Here is a 14527-nt window from a genome sequence, read left to right on the forward strand (position 1 = left end):
ATCCTGGCCTCTACCCACTAGATGCCTGCAGCACCGCCCCGACCAGATGTGAACCAAGGAAAATGTCTCCAGCCATTGTCAAACGTGCTGGGGGAAGGGTGAGGGCAAAATCACCCTCACTCAAGAGCCACTGCTCTATCCCATGGCGCTGTTCACCCATGAGTACTCAAAACGCTCTCCTCTGCTGGCTTAACAGCTAACCCTCCAGAAAGTCTATCGTGTATCAAAATGCTATAGGAAATTGAATAGTATTTATCTCTATAACGGTATCTCCTGACACCAAAGGAATACTCTTTCTCCAGATGGTAAGAACCTCCCCGGTGCTTAATCCACATTTACCTTATCTCCTACCCCAGGCACTGGAAATGACAGAAATGATCTGACACCCATTTTCGGGATCCGTTCAAGAAGTACCAGTAGTGTAAGGCTTTCTGGCAACCTGAACAACCGAACTCATGTAGAATATCCTGCCTGACCCTGGCTTTGTTAGACAAGCCGCAAACCTGTAGCAGGACCCTCCTCGCTGCTATTTACGGAATCGAGGTAGCTGACTGGAAAGCCGGTGGAGGTGAACAAGCCAAGAAAGCAGTGGGCTCAGCATGAGAAGCTGGAAAGGGTGACAAGGGAGGGGAGAATGAGCCTCAGCTGAAAAGAAAGGGGAAAAGTACCAAGCGATGAGTTCTCTTGACTGAAGAGAAGATACGCTGAAGGCCATCAGCTTGCCCTCGGGGCCGCCCTCAGCTCTCTGGGGAGCTCTAAGGGAAGGGTGAGCGTGGATCTAGGACTCCGGACTCCTGGTGTCGGCCCCCAGGCCTGACCATTCACTCAGACTCTCAATAAATAACTTGTATTCAAAGACCTTGCACGGGGACCCCATCTGGGAAAACATCGCCGCACCCTCATAAGTTACAGGGGGAGACCCGAACTGGCCAAGCCATGACAGGAGCTGTGAGGGTGACAAAAGAGCATTGCAGGGATCCGACATCGGATCACCACAAGCCCTCCGCCCTCCTGGCTCCTAATGCCAGGGCCCCATCACCGCGTATCCTCGGACCCCCGTCCTGCCTCCATCGCGCACCCTTCCCCAAGGTTGGCCGGGGCCTGGAGTCACCAGCCCCTGTTCGGACCTACCCACCTCGCCGCTGCCGAGCTCTACACATCCCGCTCCTTCCACACACTTCGCCAATTCCGTGGCCCTGACTGAGCCGCGCCAGCCACCGACCTCCAGAACTTGGCGCGCCCGTGAAGTGACTGTCGTGCGCCTCTCCCGCAGCAAGGGGAATAGGTCTCTGGCACCCCAGCTGCGGCTCTTGTCGCTCGTGGCTCGGTTGCTTCTGGCGCTTCGCCGGGACCTCACGGTTCGCGGTCCCAACGAGCCCCGGCCCGTGGTGCGCATCCCGCGGGCTCTACAGTGGCGGCAGGAAGAGCGGCAGAGCGGGCAGCGGAGCCCCCCGCGACTGGTGCTGGCGCGACCCGGGCCGCTGCTGATCTCCGCGTGGCGGCCCGAGTTGAACCAGCCGGTACGCGTCATGCTGGGCCCTTGTCAGCTCGCGCCACTGGCTTCGCGAGGCTGGACGAATCGCCACCCCCATGAGGCCCAATTCTCAACATGTAGAAAACAAAAATAAAGCCTTGATCTTCCCTCATAAGTCTTGACCTGTGTCTCCAATTAGGGATTCAACAGACACTTACTGAGCCCCTAAGATATGCCAAGCACTGGCAGGCACTGGAGATAAAATGATGAGGCAAGAGGGAAAGGATCAGTAGAACAGAGGGTTATAAAAAGGGAACTTACAAATGTCTGTGAAATTAAAACTGTGTATGGTGCTAGGAAGGAGCAGTTACGTAAGGCTGTGGGAGTCTGTGTCAGCAGGGAAGAGACTGGTGGGGCTTGAGAAGGGCCTCCCTGAAGAAATAATCTCTGGCGGGCTTCCTGGTGGCGCAGTGGTTGAGAGTCCGCATCCCGATGCAGGGGATACGGGTTCGTGCCCCAGTCCAAGAAGATCCCACGTGCCGCGGAGCGACTGGGCCCATGAGCCATGGCCGCTGAACCTGCGCGTCCGGAGCCTGTGCTCCGCAACGAGAGAGGCCACAAAAGTGAGGCCCTCATAACACACACAAAAAAAAAAAAAAAAAAGGATAAAGAAATAATCTCTGGGGACTTCCCTGGTGCTGCAGTGTTTCAGAATCCGCCTGCCAGCACTATTTACAGTAGCCAGGACCGGGAAGCAACCTAAGTGTCCATCGACAGACGAATAGATAAAGAAGATGTGACACATACATACCATAGAATATGACTCAGCCATAAAAGACATGAAACTGAGCTATTTGTAGCGAGGTGGAAAGACCTCGAGTGTGTCATACAGGGTGAAGTAAGTCAGGAAGAGAAAAACAAATATCGTATGCTACCACATATATATGGAACCTCTGTATATATATATATATATATATATATATATATATATATATATATATATATATGTATATACATGTTCTCATGAACCTAAGGGCAGGGCAGGAATAAAGACGCAGATAGAAAATGAACTTGAGGACACGGGGAGGGGGAAAGGTAAGCTGGGAAGAAAGAAGAGTAGCATTGACATATATACAATACCAAACGTAAAATACCTAGCTAGCGGGAAGCAGCTGCACAGCACAGGGAGTTCAGCTCAGTGCCTTTCGACCACCTAGAGGGTTGGGCACAGGAGGGTGAGAGAGAGAGATGCCGGAGGGAGGGGATATGGGGATATAGGCATGCATAGAGCTGATTCACTTTGTTACACAGCAGAAACTGACACACCAGTGTAAAGCAATTACACTCCAACAAAGATGTTTAAAAACAAAAACAAAAACAAACAATCCGCCTGCCAAGGCAGGGGACACGGGTTTGCACCCTGGTCCGGGAAGGCCCCACATGCCATGGAGCCAGTAAGCCCGCGCGCCACCTATACCGAGCCTACGCACCACAACTACTTAGGACCGCGTGCATAGAGCCCGTGCTCCGCAACATGGGAAGCCACTGCACTGAGAAGCCCGTGCACCACAACGAAGAGTAGCCCCTGCTCGCCACAACTACAGAAAGCCCACGCGTGGCAATGAAGAACCAATGCGACCCAAAATTCATTCATTCATTCATTCATTAACCAATTAATCAAAACTTATATTAAAAAAAGAAAGAAACGAAAAGTAAAAATCTCTGCTGGGAATTCCCCGGTGGTCCAGTGCTTTGGACCCCGTGCCTCCACTTCAGGGGGCTCGGGTTCAATCCCTGGTTGGGGAACTGAGATCCAGCAAGCTGGCATCGCAGCCCAAATAAAAATGCAATAAAATAAAATATAACTAAATAAAACAAGAAAGCATCTCTGATTCAAGGTCTAAAGGGTGAGAAGGTGTTTATCGGGCCAGTATGTGGGTAGAAAACGTTTCCCATTTCAGTAAGTAGCACCTCCGTTTACCCAATTACACACCCTTGACCCACATTCCCCACATCCAATTCATCACTAACTCCTATTCACCTCCAAGCCATCACTAACCTTCCAAATAGGACTCTAACCTGCCTGCTTTACTCCACCTCCAAGGCCACCACTGTACACAAAGCCAGTCTCCTAATGAGTCTCCCCAAATCTACTCCTGCCCTCTCCTAGCCATTCTCTTACAGTAGCCAGTGCGGTGTCTGAAAAAGGCATCTCTGCCAACACCACTTCTCTCTTTATACCCTGCAATGGCTTCCCACCAAGTTTAGGATCAATCCCAAACTGATGATGGACTGGAGGCTGAAAGACAAGAAGGAGGTAGGGAGGGTGTCAGGTTCGAAAGAGGGATGAACGGTCGAGGCAAACAGCGAAAAGGGCTGAAAAGAAAATGATCAGCACTTGCACAACAGTCCTGATGCAGGCAGGAAAGAAAATGCAGGAAGAGTGAAGGAATACAAAGAGCCACTTTTTATTTCTGCAATGCCTTTGCAATTCCCGAAGTGCTTCATCGATAACTGTGATTCTCAAACCTCGCTGTACATGAGAATCATCTGGAGAGATTTTTAAACGCTACCAATGGCCAGGCCTCACACCAAGCCAATTAAATCAGCATAGACATTTCACTGTATTACATTTTATTCCCTGCCCCCAAACATCCATTTAGACCCAGGAGAAGGAAAAGGGGATGTGACTAGCAATAGAGAGAAATTTTCTGCACAACAATGGCCATGGCAAGCTTAGGCGCTTTGGGTGAAATCTCTCTGGGAAGTACTGGCAGTGGAAGAAAAAGCCAAACTGACACACAAGTATTGCCTGGTGTGCATTTCCAGCCTCTGCCTTCTTTCTCATCTCTTGGTGGCAGGTGGAGGAAGTGGAGAAAAGGTGAAACTTCTTTATAAACCGGCAGAAGGTTATAGCATCCTCTCACTATCTCTGCATAGGTTCTAGTCTCTGCAGCACTACAGAAGCTTTGCCCAAAGTAATGAACAGTTGAAAGTCAAATGTAATACTTCATCAGACGACTTAAAAATGCTTGCACACTGGAAAGAATTGCAGAGAACACAAATGGACCCAGAGCAACCTTTGCCAAAAGAGAATAGTGTGCTCAATGTACAGCCATAGCTCTTTTCCACATGAGCAAACAGTCAGGAGGATAAAAGAACTTGGTCAAACTCACACAAGTAAGTAGGACAGAATCTGGTGTGTCTGTCCTAAGCGTTGTGTTCTTTAACCACCAGGCTAGCTTTTCTCAGATCTGATTCATGCATACTGTAACCATATACCTCTGTTTGCCTCGAATCTTCCCTGTTTATACGTATGCCTGCTGCCGTTTTAAATACGGCCCACTTGGACTCCCCAAAGCAACCGAGAAGACACAATCATTTGGTCACTCTATACATGGACCACTGTGGTGGGGCTGCCCAGGAAGCTTATTTTAAAAGTGCAGCTTAGGGCTTCCCTGGTGGCGCAGTGGTTCAGAGTCCGCCTGCCGATGCAGGGCACACGGATTCATGCCCCGGTCCGGGAAGATCCCACATGCCGCGGAGCGGCTGGCTCCGTGGGCCATGGCCGCTGAGCCTGCACTCCGAAACTGGAAAGACCACAACAGTGAGAGGCCCACGCACCACACACACACACACACACACACACACACACACACACACACACAAGTTGCAGCTTCCTGAGCCCTACTCCACATCTAGATAAGTTTTCTGAGGGTTGTCTCAAGAATCCAGGTACAAGTCTTTTTAAGTGCTTTTGTGGAACTCCCCAGGTGAGTCTCTCACTCTCCTAAGTTAAGAAACCGTTTATTCGGCCTCCCCCAGATGCCCAGCCAGGTCCTGTTAAGGTTGGAGTCCCCGCACCACATCACAGGGATGCTCCCAGCCAAGTCATCTCTGGAGCCTTGGAGAAGCTGAATGGTCTCATGCTGGCCCACCTGCCACGACAAACCTCCTCCAGAGCATTCCCCTTCACACTTCACCTTCTACCACTCCCAAAGGCAGTCTGCTCCAATGAGGCCTGACTTCGTCTGTCCTAACGGGTACCCGCTGATTCAAGCACTTTAGGAGAACAAGGTGCTGTGCTTCTCAACCAGGGTGGCCCAACCTCTAAAATGGTAGTCCAAGCAGTCTCTACCTCCTGGGCACATCCCCTCTGCAACAGCCCAAGTACACGAATGTCCCATCTTTGCTTTCTCAAGGTCGGCAACAGGGAGTCCCCTCCTAAAGAAGGTCCTCTCTCATTGCCACACTATCCAAGGCTGCCCCAAATGTGCTTCCTCCCTGTGGGCCAGCTCAGGCTAAGGGCAGAGTCGTCTCTGAGTCGGACCAAATCGTCTTAGTAACACCTCTTCACGGTGTTGACCATGTCTTTCACGGGGGCTGCTGCTGAGCCTTTCTCTCATCCTTTCATGGTGGAGAGAGAGAGGGGATTCTAATGATTCTAACCTCTAGGGGAGAGGGCGAGTGTCATGATTATGTGATCATTCGGTATGATGTGCTTTCGACAGGAATTTGTTTGGACTTTCACGTTAAAGTGGGCCCACCATTCCCACTTTGTGAGGTCATTCAGCACCCTCATTTTGCACCTTTAACATCTCTCTCAGTATCACCTTGGAAATGTTTGAAACGGCATGAGTTTGTCCTCACGTTCCTATCAGCTGGGAATCCGGGGCCCCAACATGAACCTAACCATTGAGCGCAACACCTCTCCACGACCTGTGTAACACTGGGTAGGCCCCTTCACCTCTCGGGTTTTTGAAGCCCTCGGGTGTAAAAATGGGAGGGTTCTATGAATCTATATTTGGGGTAGGACAAGGTCGAGAAGAGTGTGTCTCTGCTTTTATTCTTCCAAAATGGAATGTCTGCCCTCTCTTCCCCATGGGTCCACATGTCACTTGTCCTTCAGGCCCACTGCCAAGGAGCCTTCCCTGATTCCCCAGTCCACACAAATCTCTGCCTCTTAGGGTCAGGGCCGTACAACCTAGCTGCCTCCTAACGTTCATCTTGCCTCTCAAGCCGATCTCAGGATGTGGGTCTCTCTTGCCCTCCTGTGGCCCCTGGGGCTGTGCCAGCCCACTGGCACGCCCCACGTGGGGTGTCTACTAGACTAGGGCATGGGTGGGGAGGCCCCGGCGTGAGGGCCCAGGCAGAATACCTCTGCCTCCACCCTGCTCTCCTCCACAAAACTGCCCCTCCTCCTGAAGCCTGCCCCTCAACTCACAGGTTCCTTATAGGACGTCACTGGCTAGTGATGACCTCACAGGTCTTCTCACAGTTTCCATCCAGGGTAACGATGCAAACGTGCTGCTGCCCTCAGAGATACTTCGCTACCACTTCTCCACCAGAGACCAATCTCTTTGGTTGTCTGAGAGAGAATCCCTCACCAGACCTTCTGCATTTACTCTAACCTGTCCTACGTTCCCTGAGAGGGCAGTGCACGAGGTACACCGAGACCGGGCATCTGTCCAAGAGGCATGGTGCACGCACAACTTCCCCCGGCTGCCATATGTTCCCTGGGGCTTGCCCAGCACATACACCTGAGCACTTTCCCAGCTATAACGAATACCAGTGACCCGGACACCTTCAAGGACCCACAGGGCTCACTTCTGAGGACAAGTGAAAGGTCATCCCTGGACAAGTGTGCAGGAAGGTTCTGATCTGTATCGAAGGAGCCTTCCCTTTTGGGCTACAGGATGCTTCCATTCAGACCATTTCCTGATGGGGCTCTTAGCAAAAGACAAGTGCGTTGTTGCTGACGAATGGTAAATGGAGCAGTTTGAGGAAGAGGGCCACCCTTAAACCACACCTTCAAACCCAGGCACCTCTGTGCTGGCACGGAGATATCGAGATCGGTCCCCTCAGACACATCCCATACTGAGCTGCTGAGTACTAGGGCCGACGGTGGTGCCCTACTGATGGCAGGAGCGGAAGAACCAAGGGGGCGTGATGAAGTGCTAGTGAGACCGGAGGGCTGAGGAGATGGTGTCCCAGGAGGCTGGGTTGATGTGAGCCTAGACATGGTACCCAGAACCCGGTCCTGAGTCTCCCGATCACTCTGCCTCAGTATGTGGCCTTGCTCTAATCGACGTAAAAGTATCACAGGACTAGAGTTCCGTGTGGTTGAAATAGGCACTTTATAAATGGGACCCAAGAGGGGTTGCCAAGGTGGGAGGGGTTCTGATCCAATTTATATTAGATTACCTTTTTCCAAAACTTGAACGATATTTCCATTAAAGCCTCACAAGTGACAGACTGCAAGAAATGTTTTCTCTGTTGTGGAAGGGAGAGATGGAGAGGATCATGCTTGCAATGACTTTCGGGTTCTACCGTTCTCCCTGGAAACGGTGAAGAGACTCCCTCATCTGCTGCAGCCATAGGCGCTAGGAATCGCTTTTGCAGCCAGGGCCCCTTCTCTAGGGACTCAGAGAGGTGATGGGCCAAGGCTGTGTTTTAGATGTCCAGTAGATGAAAGGTCTCCGGCCACAAACTGGGAGAGACATGAAAGAGGGAGATTCTGCCAGGACACTGTGTACAGCAGAAGGGACTGGTCACTTTTGATTTTCTTTGCAGCAGCAGCGGCTCCCGTTTCTCCTCGTACAGCTGGTCACTGCCACGTCCTCAACCGAGGGTGTGGGGAAACGCAGTTGGGCTGCCATGGGGAGACATACTGCCGGGCTGGTGGCTACCGGGCCTATGGGGATGTTCCTTCGGCCACGCCAGCCAAGGTGGAAGCGGAGCAGGAGCCAGTCGCCAGACGTGCGCCCAAGAGAAAGCGCGCTCCGCAAGAGTCGGACGAAGATCTTTGCTCCCGACCCAAAATCCGGCGATTGTAGCATGGTGCCAGGAGGCGGACTCCACAGAATCTTGCTGGCTGAGCCATTCTCAAGAGAGGGCCATGGCAAAGCTCACAAGGTTACCACCCGACTCCCCCCACAACCCCCCATTTCCTGCTCCCCGAAACAAGAACAGGATGGAGAGTCAAGCAGCACACACCCTGCCCCGAGGTACACATGCTCCTTTATTCCCAGCCCCTTCTGTCCCCAGTGGCGTCCCCTACTGCTCGGCAAAGTGTTTTTCTGTAAAAGTTTTCTAAAGGTCGCCACAGCTCATACTTAGTTCACCACCCCTGTGCTAGGCACTCCTGCCACCCGGGAAAGGTTCCAAAGGTGGAACAGCTCCAGGGGGTGCCAGGGATAAGAGCAAAAACTTGAGAGGCTGGGGATGAAGGAGTTTGGGCACAGTCCCTAAAGCATCTCAGTGGTTGAGCTTCTGTGAGAAGGCACATCCCCACTGTGTGGGGAGGTGGTGGGGGGAAGGGGTCCCTAGAGGAGGCAGCTAGGGGGAGGGCCTGAGGCTGGAAATGGGGAATGGCGTGCGGCCTCTGAGCGAGCACAGGCACTTAGCCCTTGAGGTTTCTGGGAAAGCTAGAGCCACAAGGGCCACGAGAGAAGGCAAGTGGAGCAGCAGAAGCCAGGTGCCAGATCTCTCCTCAGAACCTATACTTCTCCACGAGGCCGGGCCTTCCACACTGAGGTAGGAGCAATCCTTGCCAGAAGGACAGCCACCAGCAGCCCTGGGAGGACGGGTGCTGCACTGGGTGCTCTGCTGCCACGGAAATGACTTCAAGTTCTTCCACTCATATACCGTACGGACTGGGTTCCTGCTCTGGTGAGTAAAAGGGTCGCTGACTCTCCCCAGAAGCTTGTTCAGTTCACATTCCCGAAGTCCCTCTATTCGGGCCCTGGGGACGTGTAGCAACTCCTGAGGGCGCTCTTTCCTAAGGCTGGCTGACCGAAGTGGGGGAGGTTCCTGATAGGTACCAGGTGCTGGCTGAAGTCCCCAGAGAATGGTCATGAAGGCTGGAGAGTCAAGTAGGTGGAGAGAGAAGGCCGGGGGCAGAGGGCCCCTACCTGAATCCAGAGCTCACAAGGTTATCCCCCACCATTTCCAGAAACTATCTCTTCCCCCATGCCAGGCCCAATGGCCCGGTACCAGTAAACCGGGAGCCCAGATCACTTGCGGCCACAGAGAGACTCGCACCCAGCTCTCGGTGTGGGCGGGGCCTGCTGCAGGCGCATGGGGACCAGGTGTGCTCCCGGGAGGCCTCGGGCTGCAGGTGGCCCCCTGACAGAAGCACCCCAGCTTGGACAGGAAGTTTAGAGGCGGGGGAGAGCAACCTAGGGCGCCCCCTCGGAGCAGTGGGAGTGGGAAGAGGGCCGGGGGCAGAGGGCACCCACGATGGGAGGCCACTGGGCTCTCAGCAGAGGCCAGCTGAGCCCGTTGGACCAGCCTATGACCAGGTGCCGGGAGGGCAGTGCTGCCCCGTGGCTTCCGGACTTCGCGGATCGTGGCTCTCCGCACACGGGTCGTAGGGTCCTCTGACCCTGTATCCACTCCCTCACCCAGGGCCCCTCGCGAGGCCGCGCCGCTGGGTGGCCTGTGTCGACGGGCACAACCCCATCACCCGCCCCTCTCAGACCCGCCGCTTCTGCCCGCCTGCCTGGCCCTGTGCAGCTTGCGACCCGGGGGGCCTCGAGGGTCCCCGCGCACTCCGCCAGTGGCCTCTGCTGGGTCTGCTGCTCCTGCTGGGTCTGCTGCTGCGGCCGGTAACCCGTGTGCACACCACGCTGGCCACCTCCAGCACCCCAAGTCCGCGGGAGCGCACGCGGGCCCTGATGCGGGAATTCCCGCTTGTGGATGGGTGGCTGCAGTGTGTGCGGGCTGCTTGGGGGCGTTGGGGGCCTAGCCTGGCCCTGGGCAGTGGAGGAGGTTCGGAGGTGCCCACACAAGCGTGGTGTGAGGCTCCCTCAAGCTGCCCCAGACCAGGCAATGTATCCTGCCTGATCCCAAGACCTAAGGGGCCCACCCATTTGCCTTGACCTCCCTCCAGCCACAACAACATGCCCTTGGTCCTGAGGCAGTTGCACCACAATGGGCTCCAGGCTGTTAATCTGCGCAAGTTCAGCCACTGCCACACCAGCTTGGACGGGCTGAAAGACGGTCTCGTGGGTGCACAGGCACCAAGGGGACACACAAGGTGTCACCATGGCTGCTGGGGAATAGTGGGGTACTTTGGGGGCCTCCGAGACCACAGGTTAGTCACATTGGAACTATGTTACCATAGTGACCTAGAAAGTGCCATGCCATGGATGCTGGGGGCTACAGGGGTCACCGTGAGCCACCCTGACGGGCATCCAAGTACCACAGAAAAAAACAACGCATTACAGGTGACTTCTGGGCACAGTGAGTGCTATGCCAGCTGAGGAGGCGATGAGAAGCCCAAGGAGTTCCAAGCCCCAAACCAAGCCCTGGCCTTCCCTCACTTCTGGTCAGCCTACGTCCCACACCAGACCGACCAATGGGATGCTGAGCACCTCACCCCGGAGCAAATCGACCTCATCCGCCTCACATGTGCCTCCTATTCTGCGCTGGAGCTTGTGACCTCAGTTAAAGGAACACGGGGGACTTCCCTGGTAATCCAGAGGTTAGGACTCCACGCTTCCACTGCAGGGGGCTCGGGTTGGATCCCCGCTCACCGGGGAAGAGGCTCAGGTTCAAGGGCTCCTGCTTTGAACCATCTTCTACTCAACATGTAGAAAACAAAGCCTTGATCTGCCCTCCTAAGCCTTGTCCTCTATCTCCAATTATGGAGTCAACAGACACTTACTGAGCCCCTAAGATATGTCAAGAACTGGTAGGCACTGGACATAACCTGATGAGACAGGAGGGAAAGGTTCAGTAGAACACAGGGTTATAAAAAAGGCACTTAAAAATATGTGAGAAATTCAAACTGTGTATGGTGCTATGAAGGAACAGTTATGTAAGGCTGTGGGAGTCTACGTCAGCAGGAAAGAGACGGATGCGGCTTGAGGAGGGCCTCCCTTAAGAAATAAACTCTGGGGACTACCCTGGTGGCGCAGTGGTACAGAATCCGCCTGCCAACACTATTTACAGTGGCCAGGACAGGGAAGCAACCGAAGTGTCCATCGAGAGACGAACAGATAAAGAAGATGTGGCACATATATACAATGGACTCTTACTCCGCCATAAAAGGAAATGAAACTGAGTTATTTGTAGTGAGGTGGATAGACCCAGAGTCTGTCATGCAGAGTGAAGTAAGTCACAAAGAGTAAAACAAATACCGTATGCTAATACATATATATGGAATCTAAAAAAAAAGGTTCTAATGAACCTAGGTGCAGGGCAAGAATAAAGACGCAGACATAGAGAATAGACTTGAGGACTCGGTGAAGGGGAAGGGGAAGCTGGGAGGCAGTTAAGAGAGTAGCATTGACAAATATACAATACCAAAGGTAAAATACCTGGCTAGTGGGAAGCAGCTGCACAGCACAGGAAGATCAGCTCAGTGCTTTGCGACCACCTAGAGGGTTGGGATCAGGAGGGTGGGAGGGAGACGAAGGAGGGAGGGGATGTGGGGATATATGTATGCATGCAGCTGATTCACTTTGTTATACAGCAGAAACTGACACACCAGCGTAAAGCAATTATACTCCAACAAAGACGTTTAAAAACAAAAACAAAAAAAACAATCCGCCTGCCAAGGCAGGGGACAGGGGTTTGCTCCCTGGTCCGGGAAGCTCCCACATGCCGCAGAGCAAGTAAGCCCGCGAGCCACCACTACCGAGCCCACGTGCCACAATTACTGAGGACCGCGTGCAGAGAGCCCGTGCTCCACAACATGAGAAGCCACTGCACTGAGAAGCCCGTTCACCGCAATGAAGAGTAGCCCCGTCTCGCCGCAACTACAGAAAGCCCATGCCCGGCATCGAAGACCCAAGGCAACCAAAAATAAATAAATAAATAAATAAATTCATTCATTAACCAATTAATCAAAACTTACATTTAAACAAATCCCAAACACATGATGGACTGGAGCTTGAAAGACAAGAAAGAGGCACGGTGTCAGGTTAGAAAGAGGGATGAAGTGTATAGGCAAACAGCGAACAGGGCTGAAAAGGAAATGATCAGCACTTGTGCAGTAGTCCTGATGCAGGCAGGAAAAATGCAGGAATAGTGAAGGAATACCAATAGCCACTTTTTATTTCTGCAATGCCTTTGCAATTCCCAAAGTGCTTCATTTATAGCTGTGATTCTCAAACCTCGGTGTACATTCGAAACATATGGAGAGATTTTAAACGCTACCAATGGCCAGGCCTCACCCCAAACCAATGAAATCAGAATATACAGTTCACTGCGGCAGGAATTCTGTTTCGTTCACTGTCCATATGAAACGTACCTGGCACATACATAGTGCTCAGAAAATATTTCCTGAATGAATAAATGAATGAAGGAATGTACCACTATCACCTGAGATCCAAGGAAGAATTCTTTTCAAACCTTAGGGAGTAACCAGGCAACGTCAGTTACCACGGCAGCCCTAGGAAAAACATTACCAAGTGACACTAACACTCCCAAGAGCCGACATTGGTTTCCACAATAAGTAAACCTTTCTCATTTCTAATGTACTATACTGTGAAATATGCATCTCAGTAACAACTAGAGGTTACTCAATGTCTGCTGTGAGCAGGAGGAAAAGACAAGGGCCTTACACAGTATCGAAAGCAATGACAAGAAGAAACTAGGGGCCGTGCGCAGAGACAGACAGGCTCTGACTGGCTCCAGTCCCTATGACATTCTGAGGTGATCACATTCTAAGGGCTCGAGCATGAGAAAGCAGCCACTAACCAGCTACCCTGTCTCAAATATTTGCAGAAAGTCAATTCAAATACATACCTATGTATTATTCTTTTCCGATCACTCTTTCAGTGAGTGTATCCCTTCGGGCTTTTGCAAAGCGATTCTTTGTTCTGTACCTGAAAAATGAGTGGCACATGTCAATGGATGAAACATGTCAGAGCAGACATCCAAGGAGCTCTGTAGCTCACAAATGAGGAGCTCTGAGGTCTGGGATAGAATCATAAAAGTAGTGTAGAATCACAATATCTTAGAGCATCCTTTATATCAGCCTCCCTCTATCATATCACCGATCAGTGGTCATCAGTCTATACAGCAACTTTGCAGTGACAGACCACCCAGCACTCTCTAGACAGATCTAAGCACTGCTAGTTGCTAGAGCAGTCTATATCAAATTCAGAATCTGACTCCCTGGCAGGCATCAGTCCCAGTCTGCCTTCTGGAATGGTACACCCCACGGCACACCTCATCTCTTTTCCATCTCGTCCTCAGACCCCGAATGGCCTTGAACGATGCTCTGCGGGCTTTGTTAGCTCTTCACAAGCTAACAAAGTGAAGGCTTTTAAGGAGAGGAGTGGCATGACTGATCACATTCCCCATGATCACGGTGACTGCTGGATGAAAAACAGACTGTGGGGGCCACGGTAGACACAGGCAGATCAGTTAGGAGAAGGCTCTTCAGTCACCGATGTCAGAGATGATGGTGGCTCAGGATGGAGAGATAGTAGGGGAGGTGGTGAGAAGTGGGCACATTCTAAAGATATTTTGAAGGTAGAGCAACAGGAGTAAAACGAAGAAAATCAAAATCCCATGTTCCAGAGATAACTGTTACTTTATTTATTCTAAGCAAACATGGTCCCCTCTAAAAACCACAAAGCTTGCCAAGGATACTCTTCTCAGAGGTACTAACTCTTTACTCCTCACCCTACTCCAGCCTGGCCTCCCCCTCTGCCACTCTCCCAAAACTGCTCTGATTAAAGTCACCAATTCCCTCGAAGTTGCTCAACCTATGAGACACTGACCTGTCTGTCCTCAATCTTGTTTGGCTGGCAGCACATGGCATGGTTGAGCCTCCCCTCTTCCTTGATCTCTCTCCTCCCTGGGTCCGTCGACCGCACACTCTCCCAGTTTTTCTCCCTACCCCTGCTTTTCACACTCTTGCTGGTTTCACCTCCTCTTCTCACATGTTGAGGGTGCACCTTAGTCGGGGACCCTCTTCCCTTCTAATTTCACACATCCTCCCTCACAAATTTATTCACACCCATGGTTTAAAATATTGGCCATGACCATCTCCAAAGGCATCCCAACCTCACAACAATTGCGCAAAACACATCC

The 14527-nt window shown here is 52.1% G+C and overlaps 1 protein-coding gene across 1 annotated transcript in view; it reads right to left on the bottom strand.

The window, feature by feature from the left end:
- The window catches only part of LOC131765171 (polycomb protein SUZ12-like), a 76738-nt gene that overhangs the window by 21931 nt on the left and 40280 nt on the right, over positions 1–14527 (bottom strand). Inside the window, 1 exon segment of the mRNA XM_059078633.2 lies at positions 9122–9307. Coding sequence (XP_058934616.2) covers positions 9122–9307 — 186 coding nt within the window.

The sequence above is a fragment of the Kogia breviceps genome, chromosome 11 (genome assembly GCF_026419965.1).
Source record: "Kogia breviceps isolate mKogBre1 chromosome 11, mKogBre1 haplotype 1, whole genome shotgun sequence".
In the NCBI taxonomy this organism is placed as follows: Eukaryota; Metazoa; Chordata; class Mammalia; order Artiodactyla; family Physeteridae; genus Kogia; species Kogia breviceps.